The sequence below is a fragment of the Chiloscyllium plagiosum genome, unplaced genomic scaffold, assembly GCF_037043375.1.
Source record: "Chiloscyllium plagiosum isolate Xiang-an unplaced genomic scaffold, Cpla_swu_hap1 HiC_scaffold_1, whole genome shotgun sequence".
Lineage (NCBI taxonomy): Eukaryota > Metazoa > Chordata > Chondrichthyes > Orectolobiformes > Hemiscylliidae > Chiloscyllium > Chiloscyllium plagiosum.
This window is the reverse complement of record NW_028270139.1, coordinates 32,517,515-32,540,067: the sequence shown is the minus strand read 5'-3', so window position 1 is coordinate 32,540,067 and position 22,553 is coordinate 32,517,515. Positions and strand designations below refer to the sequence as shown.

Below are 22,553 nucleotides of genomic sequence, written 5' to 3'. Positions count from 1 at the left end.
GGAAAAACACAGCAGGTCAGGCAGCATCCGAGGAACAGGAAAATCGACATTTTGGGCAAAAGCCCTTCATCAGGAATGAGGCTGGGAGCTTGCAGAGTGGAGAGATAAATGAGAGGGGGGTGGGGGTTGAGGAAGGTAGCAAAGGGTACAGTACGTGAATGGGGGTGGGGATGGAGGTGATAGGCCAGAGCCAAACAACAGTCAGATCACTGCAGGAGTCAATGGGATGACCAGTGGAGATATAGGAAGCACCTTAATCATCTTAACTGAGGATTTCATCTTGTGACAAGGACATGGAGAATTCTCCAGATTGTCTCCTGGCCTCCCAGACCATCCTTAATCCCATAGAGACCATGAATTCCAGTCTTGCTTCTCACTCGTGCTCATAGCATCTCCTCTCTACTACTTCCTCCAGCACAACACTAAATTTCACTGGTGTTCGGTCAGATTATACTGGGGTCGCAATGTCATATCTGTGGGGAGAGAAGTTCCATTAGTTGAGCAACTTTTGATATTCAATAGTGGGATATTAATTTTCTCCCCAACGAAATGTAGCAATAATCAATCAACTGAAGACAGTCCAGGATATCTGTTCCCACACCATAAAATTGTTACTGTTCAGAAAGAAGCCATTCAGCCCATCATGACTATGCCAGCTGTCCAAATAAGCATCTCACTTAGTCCTATTCTCCTGGCCTCTCCCCTTAAGTATTATGAAAGGAAAATATTGAAGATCATGGAGATCTGAAGTAAAAACAGGGAGTGCTGAGGAAACGTCAAAACAATTTCAGCTGCAAAACAGCACCAGTGGATAAATCAGTGTATCTTTACAGACTTCCTTTTTTATCTGCATCTTACTTGGCCAATTCAGCCTCCAGTATTCTATAAAAGGTTTTTTGTTGTTCCCTCTCCTCATAGCTTCTGTTTCCTACTTTCTATTTATTGCCCTTTCTACATCTCAACATGTTGCTTCAAGTTTCTAGAATGAACTTTCCCAACTTGCCTATTGTAGGAGTGGCCCAATGACTTTCATTGATCTGACACCCCTGAATAACTGTGCCCATTCCCCAGACCGACTTCCACAGATATCCCAACTGATGAGTGAACGGATCCCGGACTGACCTCTTGAACTAACTTGCTATAACTGGTTACACTGGACCTGCACGGCTGAGCACAGCCCACTCCTCAGTCTATAGAGTTACACACCCTCTGACATTGATTAACCAAGTGGCCAACTGACCATGGGCAAGTCCTTGAATTGATATCTACTGCCGCTTTGATCTGCTGAGCTGAGTCCCCCGAACTGTCTCCTGTGACTTGACCAAGTACTACTCTTCTCACACATAAAGACATGGCCATTTGGTTGTAGTAATTGGAGCATGCTTGCTCTGTAAGCTACTGGTATATGGCATAGGTGTAATATAGACACAGCAATATATCCACACCATTGATTTATCACTGCTGTTAACTATGACGAGTTGTCTGGTGTAGTGTCTTCACTAAACAGCAAGAAAAAGGCAGAAATAGCATGAGTCTTTGAGCTCCGAACATGTGAACAAAGTACCAATGGGAAAGCAATACAAGATAGCGAATGATGGGTGCAGAATGAGTTAATGGTGTTACTGTAAGCCAGAAGTCTGAGGTGCACCCTGGTCAAATTCAAGAGTTGGATGCCTGTCCCTCCATATAAAGTGCCCTGGCAGCAGCATTGCAATCCAAGGTGCCAGTGTGCCCCAAAATGCAGCCTTGAATGACAGAACTGTATTGTAATTGAGGTGGAGATATGCCATGTGGGTGCAGTGAGGCATGTAGATGACCGATGTCAGCCTCCATGGATCGAGATTGTGGCCCTTGATGTCTGCCCTGAGATGTGACAGAATGCTGTCCAAGATGGTGGTGCAGGGGAGAGAGCAGCGAACTGCAGATCCCAGCTACTGGCTCTGACCGGTATGTGGGGATTTATTGCCATAAGTCTAGTGTTTCAAGGAAAGTAAAATACATCTCAATGAGACGATATTAGGTACTCATAGAATTTAAATGCATGAAAATAGGCTTCTCACTGATCACTAGCGAGATAATTGTTTCACTATTTCAAACTAGGTTGATGAATGGAAATTTGTGTTTTGAAATCGAAAATCTCATTACTACTGTTTATGATTTGTAACATGTTGAGGCCTGAGACTATAGTGACTCCATTTCCTGGTGTTTCGTACAGCGGTTAAGCAATTTCCAGATTTGGATTTCATTCAGTCAGCAGCCTGGACTGGTGGACCATGTGAGTGCCATGAATTCAACTTATTTTCTACTCCCAGTGTTTCTTTAAATCAATGTTTGACTTTGCTCCAGTCTACTTCTTCCCAACTACTTATTTGAAGTCTCTGTTGTTGGCAGCCTGTTTCGATGTGGCAGGGATTCTGCGAGACTGTGCTGTGTCCCAGTGCCCTGCTGCACACACTGGAAGCCCTTGTCTCAAATGGAGAGCTTCAGGCATCATGGCCACAGAGTCACTGGGGCACATTCTGTGAGATGCCAAGGTCGGCAATGGATGTGTGGGGCAGGAATGGAAGTGGTTTGTGTAGGGAATCGCACATCCAAAAACAAAGGGATTGCAATGTCTTGGGTGGTCTGACAGGGAGACCTCATAATCTTTACCGTGAGGGTTGCTGCAGATGGATGGAGCTGGATCAGACTATCTCGAGGCACAAGATGTTTAGATTTATGATGAGGTAATTAAACTGCAGACCACCCGCAGCTTATAAATCAGACGAGATTTGGGATGAAAGAGTAAAAGAATGTGAAAAGATGGATTGGGTGTGAGGATATCAGCAACCCCAGTAATCCCCAGCTCTGGTGATGAACACCGACTGGCCATTTCAATACGAGCCAGCGCTGTCTCACCCCTCAGGGTGAGGCCATGTGACCAGGTCTGTGCTGCATGTGTTAACTGTTTGTCTGGTGTTCTGCTTTACCATGACCTTCCAAGAGAGGGCAGTGTGTCAATGAGTACAGTGTGATATGTTCGAATGTCTTGGTTGAATAAATGACAATGTGTGTAAGCTGGGTTTGAGGCTCACAGCAATGAGGGAGGCTGATGAGAATCTCTAAATACAAAATTAATTTAAAAAGCATCTTTCATAACGACAATGTGAAACACCTCCAGCAATGCGTAGTGAGGTTATTAAAGGCATAGAATACACTCTGTGCTGGGGAATACTTTGATTGGCAGCAGGAGAAGCTCAGCAGCTTCAGAACTGACTGAGCTGGCTGCCATCTGAAGGACATAGCTACCAGTGAGAAAGTGGTAATAAGGAATAAAGGGATAAATGTATTTGACCTCATCCTTACCAAGTTACCTTTCACTGGTGCGTCTGTCTACGATAGTAATGGTAAGAATGATCATCACACAGTCCTTATGGAGACAAAGTCCTGTCTCACATTGATACCACCCATTATGTTGTGTGGCGCTACTGTGGAATAAATGGAACAGACTCAGAACTAATTTATTTGCTCAATATTGGGTATTGAAGAGCTGTGTGGAGCAGCAGTATTTTATTCAGCCATCGTCTGTCAGCTCATGGCCTAGCATATCTCCCCCTTTACAGTTACCATCAGCCCAGGGGATTAACACTCGTTGAATGGAAGGTGCATGCCCAAAAGAGCAGTGTCCACCTCATGAAGCTCCACCACAGAACAATTTGCCTGTCAAAGAGCAGAAACAACATGCGATAAACAGAACTAAGTGATCACAACCAACTGATTAAATTAAAACTCTGAGGTCTTGCCACATCCAGGTGTGAATGGCTCATCATTGTAGAAAAAGAAAGATCACTATTCAACTTTCAATATTCGACTATTTTAATTCCTGAGACTGTCATGGACTCAAAAAGTACATTGCCGACTAAAATTAGTTGCTGTGATCACCTGACAAATCCAGACAACTCATATGGAATACACACATGTGGTCACCTCAGAATTACCATGTTAATCAAAAAGCCCTGTAATTCGGTGCTGTAGGGTGTCCAGAAATTTGCATCACATAAAGCTACCTTCACATATTGAAAATGAAAGGCGTCGATATGAATAGGAAGGGTTTAGAGTGTTATGGGCCAAATGCTGGCAAATGGGACTAGATTAATTTGGGATATTCAGTTAGCGATTCTGTAAGTATTTAAGCAAAAAAGGAAAATATAAAAATTGTTATTAGTTGCAAATGTTAAGTTTAAAAAAGAGGGAAACCTAATCCTCTCAACACCCTGATCATAATAATTAAAGAGTTAACAGAAGAAGAGACACCACAAATATCCCCATGTGAGGTCATTATGCCTTTAGGAGAGATTTGTTCTCTTGCATGGAGGTGTTGTCACAATGGTGCCAGAATATCTGCTTCAGAAGCAGTCGGTGAACAGCTTTGAGCTCCCTGAGTGTTTTTTTTTAAATTAGACAAACCCAAAACATGAATGGGTGGAGTCAGCCTCACACAGACCAAGGGTTTTAGTTTTGCTTTCAGTTGGGGTTTGGAATTGGCTGTTGAAGCTGTCTCTCTGTTGCAACAAAAAGCTTGAGTTCTCTCTCTGCTGTTAGAATGTTTCTTTCTGTATTTCTTTCACCTGGACTGGAGAGGAAATAACACGTGAGGAAAATCTGTTTTGCCAAATTTGCCTTTGCCAAGGGTATGTTTGTGACATGCTATTTTACTGGAATAGTTGATGCTTAGTAGTCAAATAATATGTTATTTTATTAAATATTTAAATAGAGTTAAAGTTATGCTATTTCTTCTTTTTTGTTTGTATTTTAACTGTGTTAAGAATAAAGTGTGTTTTTGCTTTAAATCTAATACTTGTGGGCTTGTTGGGCCAAAGGGCATGTTTCCACACTGTAGGGAATCTAATCTCATCTCGCAGTCATAAATCGAAACACATCTGGAATTCGAAGCCTTACACTTGTCTTAAATTAAATAAAAGTTAGGGTTTAGGCTATCTCCTTGATATATCTTGAAGGGCTTCCAACCGGTCAAGAACACCCATCCTTAAATATGGCAGAGGCCAGCTCATTGATGTAGAAATCTGGATTTAAAATCATCTTCAGCAAAGTTCCCAGCATCCCAGATGCCAGTCTTCAGCCAAGCTGATCTAATTCTGTGTGATATCAAGAAACACAAAGCACAGAAGGCGAGCATATGGGCCCTGACAACAAAAGCACTGAAGATTTGTGCTCCAGTATGAGCTACTACCCAAGCCAAGCTGCTCCCGCAGAAAAAGCTGAATAAATACCACAAATCTTTCAATCGTCAGCAGAATGATGGAGGGTGCTGTTAGACAACACAAATTCAGCAACAAACTACATTCTGTGGCTAGATTGGCCGCTCAAAATGATGGAGTTATGAGAAAAGGAACAATAAATGAGGCATGTTGGGAAATTGAGGCAAGCTGTGGCCAAAGTAACTGTGCTTAAGGACTCTGAAATAAATAAGCTGCAGAATCTAGACAGGCTACAGCTACAGAAAGACAGTATGCAACTGACCCAGCAGCTGCAGACAAAACAATATACAACTGATTTGGAATTGAATAGAGTTGACCTGAATACCATCCCCAGGACAATTGGAAAAATCGAGTTGTTTACCAGATACAGGGGCGCCTCACTGCCTTATTTCCTAACACCGCCTGGAATGGATGCCTAAGGACCACCCTGCCATCGCCATGTCAACATCTGGTTGGGTCCTGTCGATCAGAACGATCACTGCCTGGTCAATCCATTGGTGGACGTCGAAGACCCTTTCAAGTGTACAAATCACTGCAACCCGCTCCCTCCTCAGGAGCAGTAATTTGAGACCAGTCACGGTGAAGAGAAGACACCCTTGGGACCTCCGGGAGAAGGAGATCATCACCACGTGGATCAAGGTCAAGATCTAGTGCAGTGGGATATGATCATCCAGAATAATGTTAAAGCACAAGATAATTGATTAGGTTTATCGTGTAAATTGTTGGTTTATAGTGTATTTTGTTGTTATACTATTAATTGTGTTAAATAAATAAATACTATCATTTATTACTATTAAGAGTTGACTTGCAGTTTCTTTGTTAGATAAAACAGCTAAAAAACACGGTGTGCCAGGTGCAACGATGTCAATGTTCAGAGTGGGATCTCTCAGCACCAATCCGCTTTCGATATCATGAAAAAGGTGAACAAAAGAGTTGTATTCCGGATGTGAGCATGACTGCCCTTGATGTATGACACATCAAGGTATCAGTTCACTGAATGTGGCACCATAGACTCCGAGCAAAATTAAGTCAGCAGTCAGCAGTAAATACTCTCCAGTGATTGGTGTCTTGCCCAGTGCAGAAGAAGGGCAGGTAATGGGGTCTGTGGAATGACTGAATTAGGCAAGGTGCAAAATTTCAATTTTAAATTGTAGATATAAAGATAGTGGCATGTTTGCAGAAAGTTGGGACTCACATCAGCATAAAACATAAAGTCGTACATTCAAATAAAGTTAAAGATTTTGCTAAAATCTTGGTCTGTAGGATGTAGGTTTGCTTGCTGAGCTGAAAGGTTCATTTCCAGACGTTTTGTTACCTTAATTAACAGCTTCTGTGGACCTCATGCGAAGCAATGCTGAAAATTCCTGCTTTCTATTTATATGTTTGGGTTGGTGATGTTAGTTCCTGTGGTGAAGTCACTTCCTGTTCCTTTTGGAACCTAATGGGTGTATGAGGTGAAAGGGCCCCGGCAGACAGTCAGAAGAGATCACAGCATTGTGGGTGGCCTTGAAAGTGTGTTTGATCGTGAGATTAAGAAAGCTGTCAAGTCTGATAACCATTCCATCACCAGACTTCCTTGCTATAGCATGAGGATGTTTTGAAGCAAACAGACCACTTGTGCTACATATGGACTGTGATCACAACACTCATCGCAAGAGCCGCACTCCAGCACCCGTATGAAGGATGTTATACCACAGAACAACATCCAACATTAAATTACCCGTTGAACCTGCTGAACAGACTAGAATCATCCCTCCTGCTGTCTGCAAACAATGTAATACTGTTCTGATTAGATTCCCTACAGTGTGTAACCTGCCCTTCGATCCAACAAATCTACACCGATCTTCTGAGGAGTAACCCACTCAGACCCATTTCCCTCTGACTAATGCACCTAACATTGCAGGCAATTTAGAATGGTCAATTCACCTGACCTGCATATCTTTGGACTGTGAGAGGAAACCAGAGCACAGGGAGGAAACCCACACAGACATGGGGAGAATGTGCAAACTCCACGTAGACAGTCACCCGAGGCTGGAATTGAACCTGGGTCCCTGCCGCTGTGAGACAGCAGTGCTAACCATTGAGCTACCATGCCCCTCTCTTTAATCTTAATTTCCAAGGCAGGATGGGGAGTGGGTTGGCGTGGAACTTGCAGATTATGTGACAGCACATTGCACTGCTCCTGACCTTAGCTGGTGATTGTTCCTGTTGCTGGCTTAAAATTCCCACACCCATTCTTAACCCTCCTGACTAGTCCTTATACAACACTGAAAGGTTTAGGGCAGGAGGAGACATTGAATGTGCAAAAATGTACAGATATGATAATAACTGACTTAGCGCTGAAGTCCACAGAGGCTTTCCTTCCACCGACAATCTACCCCCAGACCAAACTTGTTTGTCTGAGAGCTGAGTTCATCAGACTGAGAAGAAAGAGTTTGATTTACACACGATAAGTAAAAGGAGACAGGACTGACCTGAATGGAGGGTTTGATGTTCAGTATTAGGATGTTGATTGCTCTTGAGTTAAATATGGCAACCAACCAAATGAAATATGTGTTCCTGTTCAAAATCTCTATTCCTGAACCATAATTAATGAAAAGTACAAATTAATTCATGAAGTCTTCATCTATTTGAAAGAGTATCATTGCATTTTTAACTTTGTAACAGGCAAAATGACATTGAGGGATCATGTTCAAATAATGTCTGAAATCAGTGAGTGGTGAAAATAACCTCCTTTGTTCAGCAACCGCATGTAGAACGAGTCCGAAGTGCCATATAATCCCAAAATACAGTTCTAACAAGCGACTCTTTATACGTAATTCTTACACATTTTAAAATTCCATTACTATGGTGTTACATTGTTTTATCTATGTTAGAAAAATGGGCTTCTGTCCTGGGAGACAGAAGATGGGTTAAAACATGTGCTAAATGTTGGCTGCTATTTCTGATGGGATTAAGAGTGTGTGCTTGCTCTGCTTGCGTAATTAAGAGATGTCAGTCTTTTTGTCTTTTAAGTTAGTAAATGTTAGATTAAATACTGGGCCGGTATGCTCTAAATAAGTCAGAAATTGTACTTGTACTTAATAAAGGAATAAAGGATATTAAACTGATTACCATAGCTGGGTTGTGAGATCTGTATTTTATTTGCCAGTGTGAGTTTCATTCATTCATGCAATTTCATGGAAGTGCTGTTTTGTCAGTTAGTTTCTTAAAGAGATAACAGCCCAGATTAGGGTATTTAACAAGTACACACTAATTGGCTTAAAAATCACACAACACCAGGTTATAGTCCAACAGGTTTAATTGGAAGCACTAACTTTCGGAGCGACGGTCCTTCATCAGGCGGCTGTCAACCTGATTTTTAACGTTGTACACCCCAGTCCAAATCCAGCATCTCCAAATCATGACATTAATTGTGGAAACCGGTGTTTTGTTATCTGTTCAGGGGTCCAAGCGATGTTTGGTAAGGGCTGATTAACATTATAATGTTTTGCGGAGACATGATGGTGGGGTTGATATTATTCTGTACGCTACTTTTATCAGCGGTAGCAAGGATAACGTGTGAAAATGCAATAACATGTTTGAAAAGGTTATCTTGATTAGAAAGTCATGATTCGGAGATGCCGTGTTGGACTGGGGTGTACAAAGTTAAAAATCACACAACACCAGGTTATAGTCCAACAGGTTTAATTGGAAGCACACTAGCTTTCGGAGCGACGCTCCTTCATCAGGTGATTGCCTGATCACCTGATCACCTGATGAAGGATTGTCGCTCCGAAAGCTAGTGTGCTTCCAATTAAACCTGTTGGACTATAACCTGGTGTTGTGTGATTTTTAACTTTGATTAGAAAGGGTTGTTTTAAATTTGGTCTATACTGCAGAACCGTGGTTTTATGGATGAATGAATGAGATTGTATTATAGTAGGGAGTTATGAGTGAATGAAACGAGAATGCAGTATTTGCTTGTGAGTGGGAAATATAAAGTGCTTGCGAATGAGGTTAGTGAAGGGACCTAGGATACAATATCTCACAACATCCAATGTAACTCTGACATGAGACACTATCACTGTATATCCTTTTCAAGCTGTTTACAGACAGCAGGAGAGGTGACTCAAATATACCTGGCAGGATCAACATGTACGTTTGATGTTTGATGTTATTCTGCTGGTGTATCATCTTTTATGTTGCAGCAAGGAAACCTGGTGTTCTGTGGATGGAGTGGTTACCAGAGCTAACAACTTTCTTAATCTCACAACCAAACTCACTGTCAAGTCAAGCTATCAGAAGTTGTTAGGAACTGAGGAACAATCAAAAATTATTTGTGTCTCTGTCAGACCACCCATAATGCTGTGATCTCTTCTGACTGTCTGCAATGGCCCTTTCACCTCGTCCACCCACTGCTACATGGAGACACAACCAATCATCGAACAGCTACATGGAGTATAACGTCACCTGATTTCCTGGAAATCACATGGTTCAGCAATGCCAGCTGCTGTTTGAATGGAATCTGACTCAGCAACATTACCAACCACTGCACAAACCCAGGGGGAGGAGTCAGCACAGCTACAGCCCCAACACTACGTTACAAACATAAAGTGAAACTTGAATGAGTTCCAGCTCTCTGGAATCTTTTATTTCCTCATGAGCTAGCATTTTGCAGTTGTCATAATCTACACTTGACACTGACCCCTGCGATTATGTGATGAAGCAAGCACACACCTGAGCTGAAAATCACGAATTACATGTGGAAAGGGTGTCCTCACATTCGGTGTCCATAAGATCATAAGGCATAGGAGCAGAAATTAGGCCATTCAGCCCATTGGGTCTGTTCTGCTGTTCAATGGTGTCTGGTAAGTTTCCCAACCCCATTCTCCTGCTTTCTCCCCGTAATTCTTGATACTCAAGAACCTATCAATCTCCATCTTAAATATACTCAATGACCACGCCTCACAGCCTTCTGTGGTAATGAATTTCCATATATTAACCACTCTCTGGCTGAAGATGTTTCTCCTTATCTCCGTTCTGAAAGATCTTCCCTTTACTCTCAGGCTGTGCCCTCAGGTCCTAGTCTCTCCTACCAATGGAAGCATCTTCCCAACATCTACACTGTCCAGGCTATTCAATGTTTTTTATGTTTTGATTAGAAACCCCCACCCTCATCCTTCGAAACTTCATCAAGTATAAACCCAGTGTCCTCATGTGTTAAGCTTTTCATTCATTGGAGCATCCTCATGAACCTCCTCTGAACCCCCTCCAGGGCCAGTGTCACAGGGAAGCATTCTGGGAAGAATGTCCTTGCAGTTGATGACATGGTGAAGCATTCTGGGAAGGGTGTTGCGAACTGTTTGAGTGCAGTGGTTAATATGATTCTGTAAAGTGGGTGTTGTTCCAGGGTCAACAAATGTTTTCTGTGAGGTTTCATGTAAATTTACACTCGAGGAAACAAACACTTTGATGTGGCAGGCTGGATGGATTCTGGATCAAAATTCCAGAACATTTGAAAGAGATGTAGATCTGGAAGTCATTCCAGATTTTGCCAGTGCACAGAGCTTGTGTTAACATGGTTGAGGAAAAGAAAGAAAAGTTGCTAAGAAAAATGGGAGGAAAGCAGTGAATACATCTCAGGCAAAGAAAAAAAGAGGAAAAGGTTAGGATCAGAGAACAGCATAGAATCGCTACAATGTAGGAAGAGGCCATTTGCCCCATAATGTCTGCACCGACCCTCTGAAATCAGACCACCCAGATCCCACCCTATCAATATAACCCTGTGTTAACCATGGCCAATCCACCTAACTTGCACATCTTTGGACTGTGGGAATAAACCAGAGCACCTGGATGAAACAAATGCAGACACGGGGAGGACATGCAAACTCCACACAGACTGTCATCCAAGGCTAGAATTAAACCCAGGTCCTTGACACTGTGAGGTAGCAGTGCGAACCACTGAGCCACTGTGCTGCTCAAATGTTACACCACCTACATCGACAAACTCATGAAGCAGGTTCTCACTGACACTGGGATCTCCCCCAAGGCCATGGGCTCCATGATCTCATTTGTCAATTATATTTTCGAGGATTCCACAGGGAGGATTCCTTGGTGCATTACAATCAATGCAGCAACATCAGCTCCCTGGAGATCCAGACCAACATGTGCCTGCTGCTGCCAGGGAGCTGGCAAGGTACGGAGGGGGCAAAGGCAGGGACCAACTTCACCAGCTCTGTGTGAAACACTACATTTTACTGAAAAAAACACACACAGAGATTAGATTAGATTAGATTACTTACAGTGTGGAAACAGGCCCTTCAGCCCAACAAGTCCACACCGACCTGCCGAAGCGCAACCCACCCATATCCCTACATTTACCCCTTACCTAACACTACGGGCAATTTAGCATGGTCAATTCACCTGACCTGCACATCTTTAGACTGTGGGAGGAAACCGGAGCACCCGGAGGATACCCACGCAGACACCGGGAGAACGTGCAAACTCCACACAGCCAGTCGCCTGAGGCGGGAATTGAACCCGGGTCTCTGGCGCTGTGAGGCAACAGTGCTAACCACTGTGCCACCGTGCCGCCCATTAGGTAATGCATGGGGTGATGTGTCGCAACTGCATGGGACAAGGTGAATGTCAGAGAGCCTGCATGGGCTAGGTAAGAGATTATCTGGCTCACAACTGAAATTGGAAGATTTGTATGAGTGCATTACACATGTCCATGAATCTGGGACTGTGGTCATTAATTCATGTGGCTAAGTCAGCACAAAGGGTTCCATTGTGTGAGAAGCTTGATATCTCTTATAGTGTTGGTGTGGACTGGGAGTGTTGTTAGAAATCAGAAATCTGCTTACAATTAGGTAAAAGAATGAGATTAGTGCTGTCTGTTTTGTTTTCCTGAAATCTTCCTCAGATTCTAATAACAAACCAGTGAGATGATTGTTTTTAGGTCATGATCAATCAACCTGATCTGAAACATCACCCTCAGCTGGGTAAATGCTTTGTAACAGCATAGAATCGCTACAATGTAGGAAGAGGCCATTTGCCCCATAATGTCTGCACCGACTCTCTGAAATCAGACCACCCAGATCCCACCCTATCAACATAACCCTGTGTTAACCATGGCCAATCCACCTAACAGACGGAATGTATATACACTCATTCTGTTCATAATCATTTTTTTTATATGGAGATTAAATATGTGCCTTTTTTTTGCCCTTGGAGCGTGTATTCCAATTAAAAATTCAGCAGCAAGTTTCATGAATTCGAAATGAAAGAATTGTATTTCTTCGTGTCCAATTACCTCAATCTAATGAAACAGCACACACATTGTATATATGCAAAACCCCCACATCTTGCCGGGGAGCACACTCGCCTCACAACAAACACACACGCACCCACATATACATGCCGTACAATGCACATGTGCTCACACACAGGCACACACATGCACACACACACACACCACCACCAGCCCCACCCACCCATACCCCCCACCCCAGACACACTCTCTCACACACACACACACACACATTCAACAAAGACTGGGTGAATAAAAATGTACTGCAAACATAGGTGCAGATCAGGAAGAAATTAAAATTAACTCAGTCTTTAATTTACACTTCTTGGTCTCCCATGTAATCAGGCTTATGGATTTTGAATGTGTTTAACATCTGACAGTTGAATAAAGCATTCTGTAAAAGTAAAAGAATCATTCTAGGCTTTAATGTTGGTTGCTGATAGTGCAGTTTCTCAAAGGATAGATCCTAGGAGAACTTCAGTTTGGAACAGGTTGGAAAGGAGACCATTTCTCTATTGGGATGCCTTGCTTTCAATTAGCTTGGTTGTTTGATGACTTGCATCTAGTTTGTGATGTGGCTCTCTTCCCACTGGTGACTGACTGCAAACAGCTCAGCTGATTTTGAAAAATAGACAGAAACATGTTTGTCTCACCATGAGGTATCAGGAAGACCATCTGTGCTGCTGCCACATGAGGAACCCTCTTGCTTTGTGATCATAACCACCCAGGCTCCATGTTTGATCTTGCTGGCAGCAGCTCTGCCAGGGTTTCCAGGCTTCGATCTAGTAAACTGCATTGGATTAGCAGCGTTGTCCCCTTGCCCAGCTCACCGGCTGAATGTATGATCAGGCTTGTTTGTGCGGCTGCCCAAAGGCCAAATTGCCCCACATTCTCATGTCGAGGCACACTCAGCCCTGACCGGTCTGATAGTGTTCAGTTGGAACACTCAATCTTTCATGTTGGTTTATATAATGTTGCAGACTCTGAAAAGTCTTGAAGATGAGAAAATATTGCTTCTATTATCGAAAGATATAGGTGCTATACTGTATTTATAACTGACCTCAAGTTTTTAAATGAGCAAATTATTATCCTCTTTTCCCACAACTTTCTTCACCAAAACAGGTTTAGAATTTTGAAAAGGACTTGAATTGCCAATTCAATTGGTACTTCATTGTGTGACATTAAACCAGTCAGCAATTTGTGGGTTCAACAAATAACATTTGCTAAAAGATAAAAATAATTTCAAAGCGATAAAAATGTACAAATATATCCTATTCCCTATTAAAACGTGCATACATAATCAGTCACAAAATATTCATTATAGAGTACTCGAGGTTTAACCTGGCCAAGTATGATGTAGATTAAACTGAAGGGAAGTCAGTAAAGATTCACTGATTTACCGACTGCTGCTGTTTTCCAGCTGAGGTTGTTGGTTTGAGGTTTCCCCAATATTTTCTGTTATCATTTCAGATTTCCAGGAGCTGCAATCTGTTCCTTTCACAGAGATCAGGAGACTGGCACAAAGTGAGATGGTCATTTGGAGAGCTGAGTGGCTTCTTTCTGTATTGTAACAATCTTGCACAGTTGCAAACAGATATATTAACCTGGAACTTCTTCAGTTCAGTGATTATTATGACATTTAATTGGGAGAAAATTAATATCTCACTATCGCATGTCAAATGTCACTAATCATAAGACCATAAGACCATAAGATGGAATGCCTTTCCCCACAGATATAACATGTGACCCAGGTCTAATCTGACCAGACACGAGTGAAAGTTAGTGATGTGCTGCAGGAAATAGTAGAGAGGAGATGCTATAAATGTAAGTGAGAAGCAAGACTGACATTCATGGGTCTCCATGGGATTGAAGATTGTGTTGGTGAGGAGACAGGGCAATCTGGAGAATTCTCCATGTACTTGTCAGAAGATTCGTTCCTCAGTTAAGATGATAAAGGTGCTCCCTCTATTGCCACTGGTCATCCCGTTGACTCCTGCAGTGATCTGATTGTTGTTTGGCTCAGGCAGACTTGTTATTATCATAAATTCACATTAAATGTAGGATAAACCCTGCACAGTTATTTGGAGTGAGTTTGAATGGAAGGAACATGTAACCAACTTTCCCACCATAAAGTTCCACTGTAACACTCTGTTCATTCAGGTCACAGCAGTGCCGGTCTAGGGGAGTAAGTCAGTGACTACCCATGATCAAACACATTGAGATTTGGCTGAATGGTAATCTGCTTGCTTTCACGCTGTCAAGGGGAGACTGCAACAGTGATATTTTCAGTCAGACCACAAAATATTTCGATTCAAGAAATGCACAATTGTTTAGCTGAAGATTGTGAAATAATGACAAGGCATTCCTCATTTTAATCACTCAATTACATTAAAAGAATAAAGGTACAAAAACATCAAACAATTCATAAACTCACAATTCAAATATATTTTGCAATTTTTCTGCGTGAGAACCATTATATAACACAACTTTCCTTCTGTAATCCGCAGTCAACATAATTCTAGGCTGAAAATCTCTCATACAACAAGGTCCTTTCACAGAGATGTCTTGTACTTATAAATACCATTACTTCTTGTTAACATTACATGATAAGCACCAATATCTCCTAAAATGTAAGTATTTCACGCACATGTCATTTCGACAGTGACATTCTTTCCACAGACTTTAACTTTGGATAGATCCTGAGGTTTAATATCATACCACCAAAGTCGTAAGGTTCACTTACAATGTCAGTGATGGATAAACACTGCAGTAAAATCATGGCAATGTTAATGTCAATCAATTGATCTTGAATTTTGACTTGAAAGGTTTTGTTCACACTGGAACTAAAGTATGTTTAGTCAACAATTCAAAGCTTTTACCTATAACATGCCATCAATATGTCACATAGGATACATAGGCCTTCAACAGCAATAGAAAGATTAGATTAAATTTGGATTGGAATTTGTTTAAATGTCACATGACAGTAAGTCTGCATTGCCCACCGCCGGTTTCCCTCCCCCCATGCCCCCCAACACTATGTCCCTATTCTCCTGGATTGTTCCAATACAGCGCAGCGTTTGCTCAAGAATCATTACTACAATTTTTTGAGAGGACACTTTATTACCTTCAGAATCAACACGATGGTAAATGGTTTCCAATCACAATCCCTGTCCATCCATCTTCCGGTTGGACGGTAGCGATTTGTTCCCTGTTCTGTATTTTCCCGTTTACACCTCCTCACAATACAGCTCTTGTCCCTTCACTTGCCCCATTGCTGTCTGTTTTGCCTTGCACTATCATCTCTTTAGCTATCAGATCTCTCCACTCCTCACAACCACAAGGACTGCAGCAGTTCAACAAAGTCGTTTACCAGCACATTCACACATGTATAAAGGAATGGGGGATAACTGCTGGCTTTGGCAATGATGCTCAAACTCAGTGAAATAATTGACTAATAGTCAATAAATAAAATTATTGAAAGAATTGTCACAATTACCTTAGTAACAAAAGCATTTGAAAACCAACAGATCTGTTTCAGTTTGATTTATGAATAAATTTGTGTAAATTCACAATTCTGCTAATATTTCCTTTACCACTCGCACCTTTTGACTATCGAAAATAATTTTCTAATATTATGGAGAGAGTTAACAAATTGCTTTCAATTATATAGTATCCAGTAACCCTGCCGGACCACATTCAGAATAATCATACATATTACATCCCATGACTAGAAATCCTTCAGCTTTACACAACATTTCACAACAGCAGCCTGATTACTTAGGCCCTGTGTAGACAGTTACAGTATAAGCAGATGAATCACTGATTTCGGTTTCAGACAATCAATGCAGGGGAATTGCTCAAACAACATATCAAACAGTGATGTCAGAAAGTGAATGCTCTTCAGGGAGCTTCCTTCATTTCAGTGTTCACTGTACAGCAACTTCCCCAGGGGGCAATCAAATGAATCCCTTTGCAGCTTCAATTCTTTATTATGTCAGCTGGAACCTGAAATACAATTCAATAAAACATTATTTTTCCCATAGCTGCTAATATTTACTTTGAAAGCAAGGTGTGGGAAAAGATGTGCTAATCCATGATAGACCCACAAAAGCAAAATTGGCCAAACTGTACCAGAACACCCAGAATTCCCGAGCAGCTAACAAGCTGAGTCAGACAGCACGCAGACAATGGAATATGCTTTAAGCTCCCATGGACATGACAGAGCACTGTAGATATCTCAAAGTCTTGAGGGCAGTTTCACAACCCAGCAATACCAAAGCCACATAAAGAGCAGGTCAGACAGAAAGGCATCAGCAAAGGACATGCTCCAGGAACAGGACAATGGAAGCACCTCACCACTTTAGGAGAGACTTTAACACCTACCTGTGGAGATGAATGGAACCGTGATACTGTCAGGATGTTGCATTGTGTGAAGGAACAGGACGTTCATCCAATTAAACTGTTTTCCAATTAGCACCCTTGTAACTAAATTACTCCATTTCCAGAAACATTGTAGTTTCCCACTCCTTAATCAGTGTCATTGTGCAGCATTACTATAAAACTGGTCTCATCCTTAGCTCTGGGTGGAGAAATCTGGTCTACCTGTAACAGATTGTCAGTTCTGTGTCAACCTGGGTCAATTTCTTTTCCAGCGATATCGCTTGCAATAAACTGTTTGTCAATTTCACTTCGAGCTGTGTTTTGTGATCTCTAACCTATTGGGCAAGTTTCTCCGACAATCAGTATCCCCAAGAACTTCACCTGTAACTTGTTCGGAACCCTGCTGATGGGTACTAGCCTCCTGTGTGGCCTGCCCATGTCCTAGTTCCTCAGCCTCAGCTCCACTTACCTCAGTATTAAAGTTAGTTTGTGCTGGTGGGAGAACTTTGATTAATGTGGTACCTTATGTATCGTCCTTCTACTTGGATTGCAGTAGGTAATGCCTTAGTCAATACGAAAGGTCCCTCTCTCCTTGGCTTATTCCAGCGTCTTAGAAAAACCCACATGTGCACCCAACACCTGGATTAAATAGGTCCTTTCTCATTGATAGGTGTTGGTTCCCTTTGTGTTTCCTGCAGGTGGGTAGTCTCATGTATCATAGTTAGCTGCTGCATATATTGCTTAAGTTCTAAGCTTAAAACCACTCCAAGTTAGGCCCTTCGTATGGGCCTCTCCACCTGGGTACTGGTAGAGGTCTATATGTGAGCATCTCATGTGGTGTCAGATTGGTCATGCGATCAGTCTGCATGCGATAACTCATTAGCGCCAGCGGCAGCACATCAACCCAATAAAGGTCAGTGCTTGCGCAGATCTTATTTAATTTGACTTTCAATGTCCCATTAATCCTTTCCACCATACCCTGTGGCTGGGGATGATACACGCACTCAAACCTCTGTTTGATTCTCAAAGACTGCAGCACTAACTTAACTTTCTGAATGAAGGCCGACCCATTGTCTGAACTAATTTCCAACATTATACCAACCTTGGGATCACTTCATTCATCAGAAATTTCACTACTCTCCCAGCTCCTAGTTTCAACCATATTCCCACTGGGCAAGCTGATTTCACTCTCCCCAGATCTGTAACATGCTGCGACCACAAAGTAGTTAGTAATGTATCCAATGGCTCATTACCATATTGATCATCTTCCTGCACTGTCACTGGCCTGCTCCGCTGGGGTGTGACCTTGACTTCCTTCGGATTGCCTGTCAAGCTGCCATCCCTGGATTCCCAAACCTCTTTCGTGAGCATATGCCATTCCCTGGCCATAGGTCCTAAGTCTTTAGGTTGATATCCCTTATTTACCAATAAGGTTACATGTGGTGTGGCGCCTGATACACTATACCACTTTTCCAGGAATGCATTTCTCTCTATTTGCAGGGTCACTCCCTGCCCCCCCCCCAATACTATTGCTTCATTTCTCACATGTTGTGGAGCAGTGACTTCCTGCTGCCACTACCTCTTTAACACCTCATCCTGAGACTCATCAAAAATCACTGCACAGTGCAGCTTAGACTTACGTGGTCTTGCTTTAGTCAACATCGTCAACACTTCTGCTTCCCACATCCCCCAAATATCTTAAATATCACTTGCTATATTCCTTATCCAATAAACATTAACATCTTTAACTTCTTGCATCACTAATTGTGTATTGGCATTTTCTCCAACCAAGCCCTGCTGTGTGCACTCCAATCTTATCTCTAAAAGCATCCCTACCTAACAAGTTAATTGGCGCCTCTTTAGACACTAACATTGGCAGAACTATCTCCCTAACTTCCATTTCTAATCTTACTGGAGCTGTAAATCGAGTTAACTGTGATTTTTCTGAGAACCCTACAGTTTTAACAAATATATTTGACATGGGAAGGTGAGAGACATACCACGGCTGTACACAAGTGTATGTAGCTCCAGTGTCTATCATCACCGGTGTCTGCCGCCCTTCTATATTAACTTGTACTACTGGTTCTTGATCAGCCTCCCATGCTACTACAGGGTAGCGCTTCTTCCCACCCAGGTTCTCAGGGCACCCCTAACACATCCCATATGGGTTAACAGGTTCTGCTGGGCCTGTGGGTGTCTGGGAAGTGGCCACTGGGGATTCCCGCCATCTAGGCCCGCTGTAGGGCAGAGAGGGCCCGGTCCAATAAGGGCAATTCCCCCTAAAGTGGCCTGGTTGATGGCATCTCCAGCACATTATTTCTGCCCCTCCCCCTTGAGCCTGATTATTTATCATGTACTTTAGTCCCCCATTCCTACGTCCCTGACCTTGGGGAGTCTAGTTCTGTTTAGGCTGTTGTTTAAATCTGCCCTTCCCCGGCTACGTCACCTGCGGGAAAGCTTCTCTTAAAAACCTCCATTGTTGGCATGTGACTTTCTGGCCCCTGTCTGGCTACCTGATAGGACCCCCCTTGCGCCGGCACTTGGTTTACCCCAGTGTTGATTACTCTGTCAGTTCTTACTGGCAACACCTTTTTAGCCTTCTCTTTTTCTTTCTTTCTAAAGTCTTCAAGCTGCATTTGCGCCAGCTTCCTTTGCACCTCCTCCTGCTGTTCAGACAGGTTCTCTTTGTCTTTTCGAAACCTTTCAACTGCATGAGCTACATGGTCTCTAAATTCCTGGTGTCTCATTGATGATGTCAGACCCACCACCACCTCCAGTCTTGACCTGACTTGGGAGGGCACTGCTCAATGATGGAATTTCGGAACATTGTGGTCAGCAACTGATTAGTCTCTAGGTCTTGCTGTGTTTCCAGCCTCCACTTTATAAACTGTTTCTCCAAATAGGCAGCTGGGTTTTCATTTTCTCTCAGTGGATCCTCTCTCAGAGCCTGGGGATCCATTTTGGGTGGATAACAGTCTCTTAAGGCCTGCCATACATTCTGTCTCACTTAATCAAACCCAACCGCGTCAATCATTGGATTGTCTGCTGCATTTTTCAAACGGGCTCGGACCATTATTTCTTTTTACTTTGAGAGCCCTACCAACCTCCCCAGCAGTGCCTTCAAGTCTCCTGTAGCCAGCAATCGCTCTGTGGTCTCATCTTCAAAAGCTCTGATCCACCTTCCTGCTCCCTCCTGTAAACTGGGCAGCGCATTCTTCAGCCCTTCCAGATCCTGAGTTCCCCAAGGAATGTGGGTTTCCCCCCTCTTTTATAAACAGTTGGAGCATCCTTCCTGTTGGCCTTTTTTCCCTTTACCGACACTACTTCTCAATAATTCCCCCTCAGGCTCTGAGTCCAATGCTATTTCTAATTCCTCCCATTCTTTAGGTACTGGGGCCTTTTTCTTTCCTTGTCTGCCATCATCTCTCTCTGCTTGCTCTGCATCACCTGCACTGCTTTTCTCTTCAGCCCTTCTTTCATATCGCAATGAGTATTCCTCAATTGCTTTTTGTTCCCTTAGCCCATGCAGCACACTAATCTCATGTTTCAGCTTTCCTTGCTCTTGTTGTAAGTCTTCTATTTGCTCCTGCCTGTCCCTTCTCTCTCTTTCTCTTCTTTCCCTCAGTTCAGTTTTATCTTCCGCACTTCCATCCCATTCTAACTGTCCCTCTATTTCTACTGCTCCCTTTATTACTGGACACAGCTTCACTGCCTCTTCATTTGAGTAGGGAGGAGGTCTATTCAACTCCTCCACATCTGGGTATGGGGCGGGGACTGATTCCTGCTTTTCTGTTTCCTGTAACTGCTCAGCTTGTTCTTTCGCAGCTTCCCTACTCACCACAGGTACCTGACAAGCTACCTTCAGTTCCTCACCCTCTTTCTGGAAAGTTTCAATATTTCCATCTCCTGATCCCTCTTTTGGTTTCTATTTTTAAATTTATCTTTTAGTTTATAGTTCTTAATTAGTCCTTCCATCTCATTGCACATATATAAATATATCAAAGGTACCTTCTTTTGGCCATTTAGTCAATAAATCCTTAGTTCTTTTTTCCCATTTCTCAGAAATTTTTACAATATCATTTCTGGCCACTGGAAATTTCTTACTTAGTATCTCAACTGCAGTCCTTTATCCATCCTAACGTACATTTCAGTCCAGCTAATTATTATCTTTGCTCTCATAGATCACTTCCTCATATCATTCAAGTCCGGTAGGGCTTTGTCAATAGTATAAGCAATCTATAACTTTATAACTTGCAATTGTCCCTTACCAATCTATCAATTCCTAAACATCCTCAATTGCAGCGAGGTAATACAAACAATCTATTCTCATTCATTCAGCCTAAACCAATCTAATACTTCACCTTCAAAATGTACCACTCACTAACGGTTTCTTGAGAAATTTCTCTCTCAAAAAAAACTATTTTAAATTCTTACAGTGCAAAATAAAATAAAATCAAAATACCCCTGGATCTCTAGCTCCAGGGAAACAAAACACAAACATTTAACCACCAACAAACAATTATGCATACAAATCAGATCACAATGAATAAACTATAAACTCTCTTCTCTCTCTCACAGACACACACACACAGAAACATTCTGCAAGCTACAGCCACACACACACACACACACACACACAGCCTTGCTGCGAAAAACCAAGAACTCGTAAATCAATATCTCTCAGCCAGAGCCTTACTTAAGCAAACCTTTTGTTCACTTCCAAAAGTCTAATTATCCTACAGGCCTTATTTAAAACATTTAACAGTCTAGTAACATTATAATGCTATTACTATTCTATGCTATTTTACTTTTAATCATCCACTACCAATCTGCTGGCTTTCTAAACAGATCATTCAGCGCTTCCAGTAAAACAATTTCCCCTTACTTATTCTGCCCTATCTATCTGTCGGGTCTTATAAAACAATTTCCCCTTATTTATTCTGCCCTATCTATCTAAAGGGTCTTATATATTCCACATGGACTTTTTACTCAGACAACTGCTACATTCTATTCTTACTCACCCCTTACCCCACTGCGCAGTTTTCTTGACCAATTCTCCATGTCTCCTTCAGCCGCAATTTACTCCTCGCCTTTGGACCTTGGATCAGAGAGACCCTCCGGCAGGTTCCCACACCTCCAAGTTCCCAAGGACCACTCCAAACCAACAGAATATAGTCCGAATTCACAGCAAAAATGCTAACCATTTTTTTGTTGTGTACCCTCAGTCTCGGGAGTGCCCCCAGTGGGCCGAGAAGCACCCTGTTACTGCTGCCCTCTGTCTAGGTGGGTCTCAGCACGACCCTGCTCACAGCGCCAAATTTGTCATGAGAAAATATAGAGAATCACAAGGAGATGCAGAGAGTTCTTCAAGAAGTAGGTCTTTTATTTGCAAACAAAAAACCGTGACACTGAGAAAGCAGATTCTCGAATGCCCACGAACCTCAGGGTCCGGGGATTTTTATATTTTTTATCATGTTTCTGTTAGCTTATCAGCATGTCCAACTATATTAATCAAAATACCTCATTCCAGCTACACAATAAATCAGTGATGTTAGTTCCCATTATCTCTTTAGTTCTACATTCTACTTAATGTTATTTTAATGTCATGGTTAGATATTTAT

At 42.3% G+C, this 22,553-nt stretch overlaps 1 protein-coding gene across 2 annotated transcripts in view; it reads right to left on the bottom strand.

The window, feature by feature from the left end:
- The window catches only part of LOC122553060 (interleukin-8-like), a 60,886-nt gene that overhangs the window by 18,340 nt on the left and 19,993 nt on the right, over positions 1-22,553 (bottom strand). Inside the window, exon 4 of one of the 2 annotated variants that reach the window (XM_087988371.1) lies at positions 14,719-16,557. The exons of the other annotated variant lie outside the window; for it this stretch is intronic. Coding sequence (XP_087844497.1) covers positions 16,547-16,557 — 11 coding nt within the window. The 3' untranslated portion in view covers positions 14,719-16,546. Of the gene's footprint in view, positions 1-14,718; positions 16,558-22,553 lie in introns of those variants that run through there. 2 annotated transcript variants of the gene reach the window in all.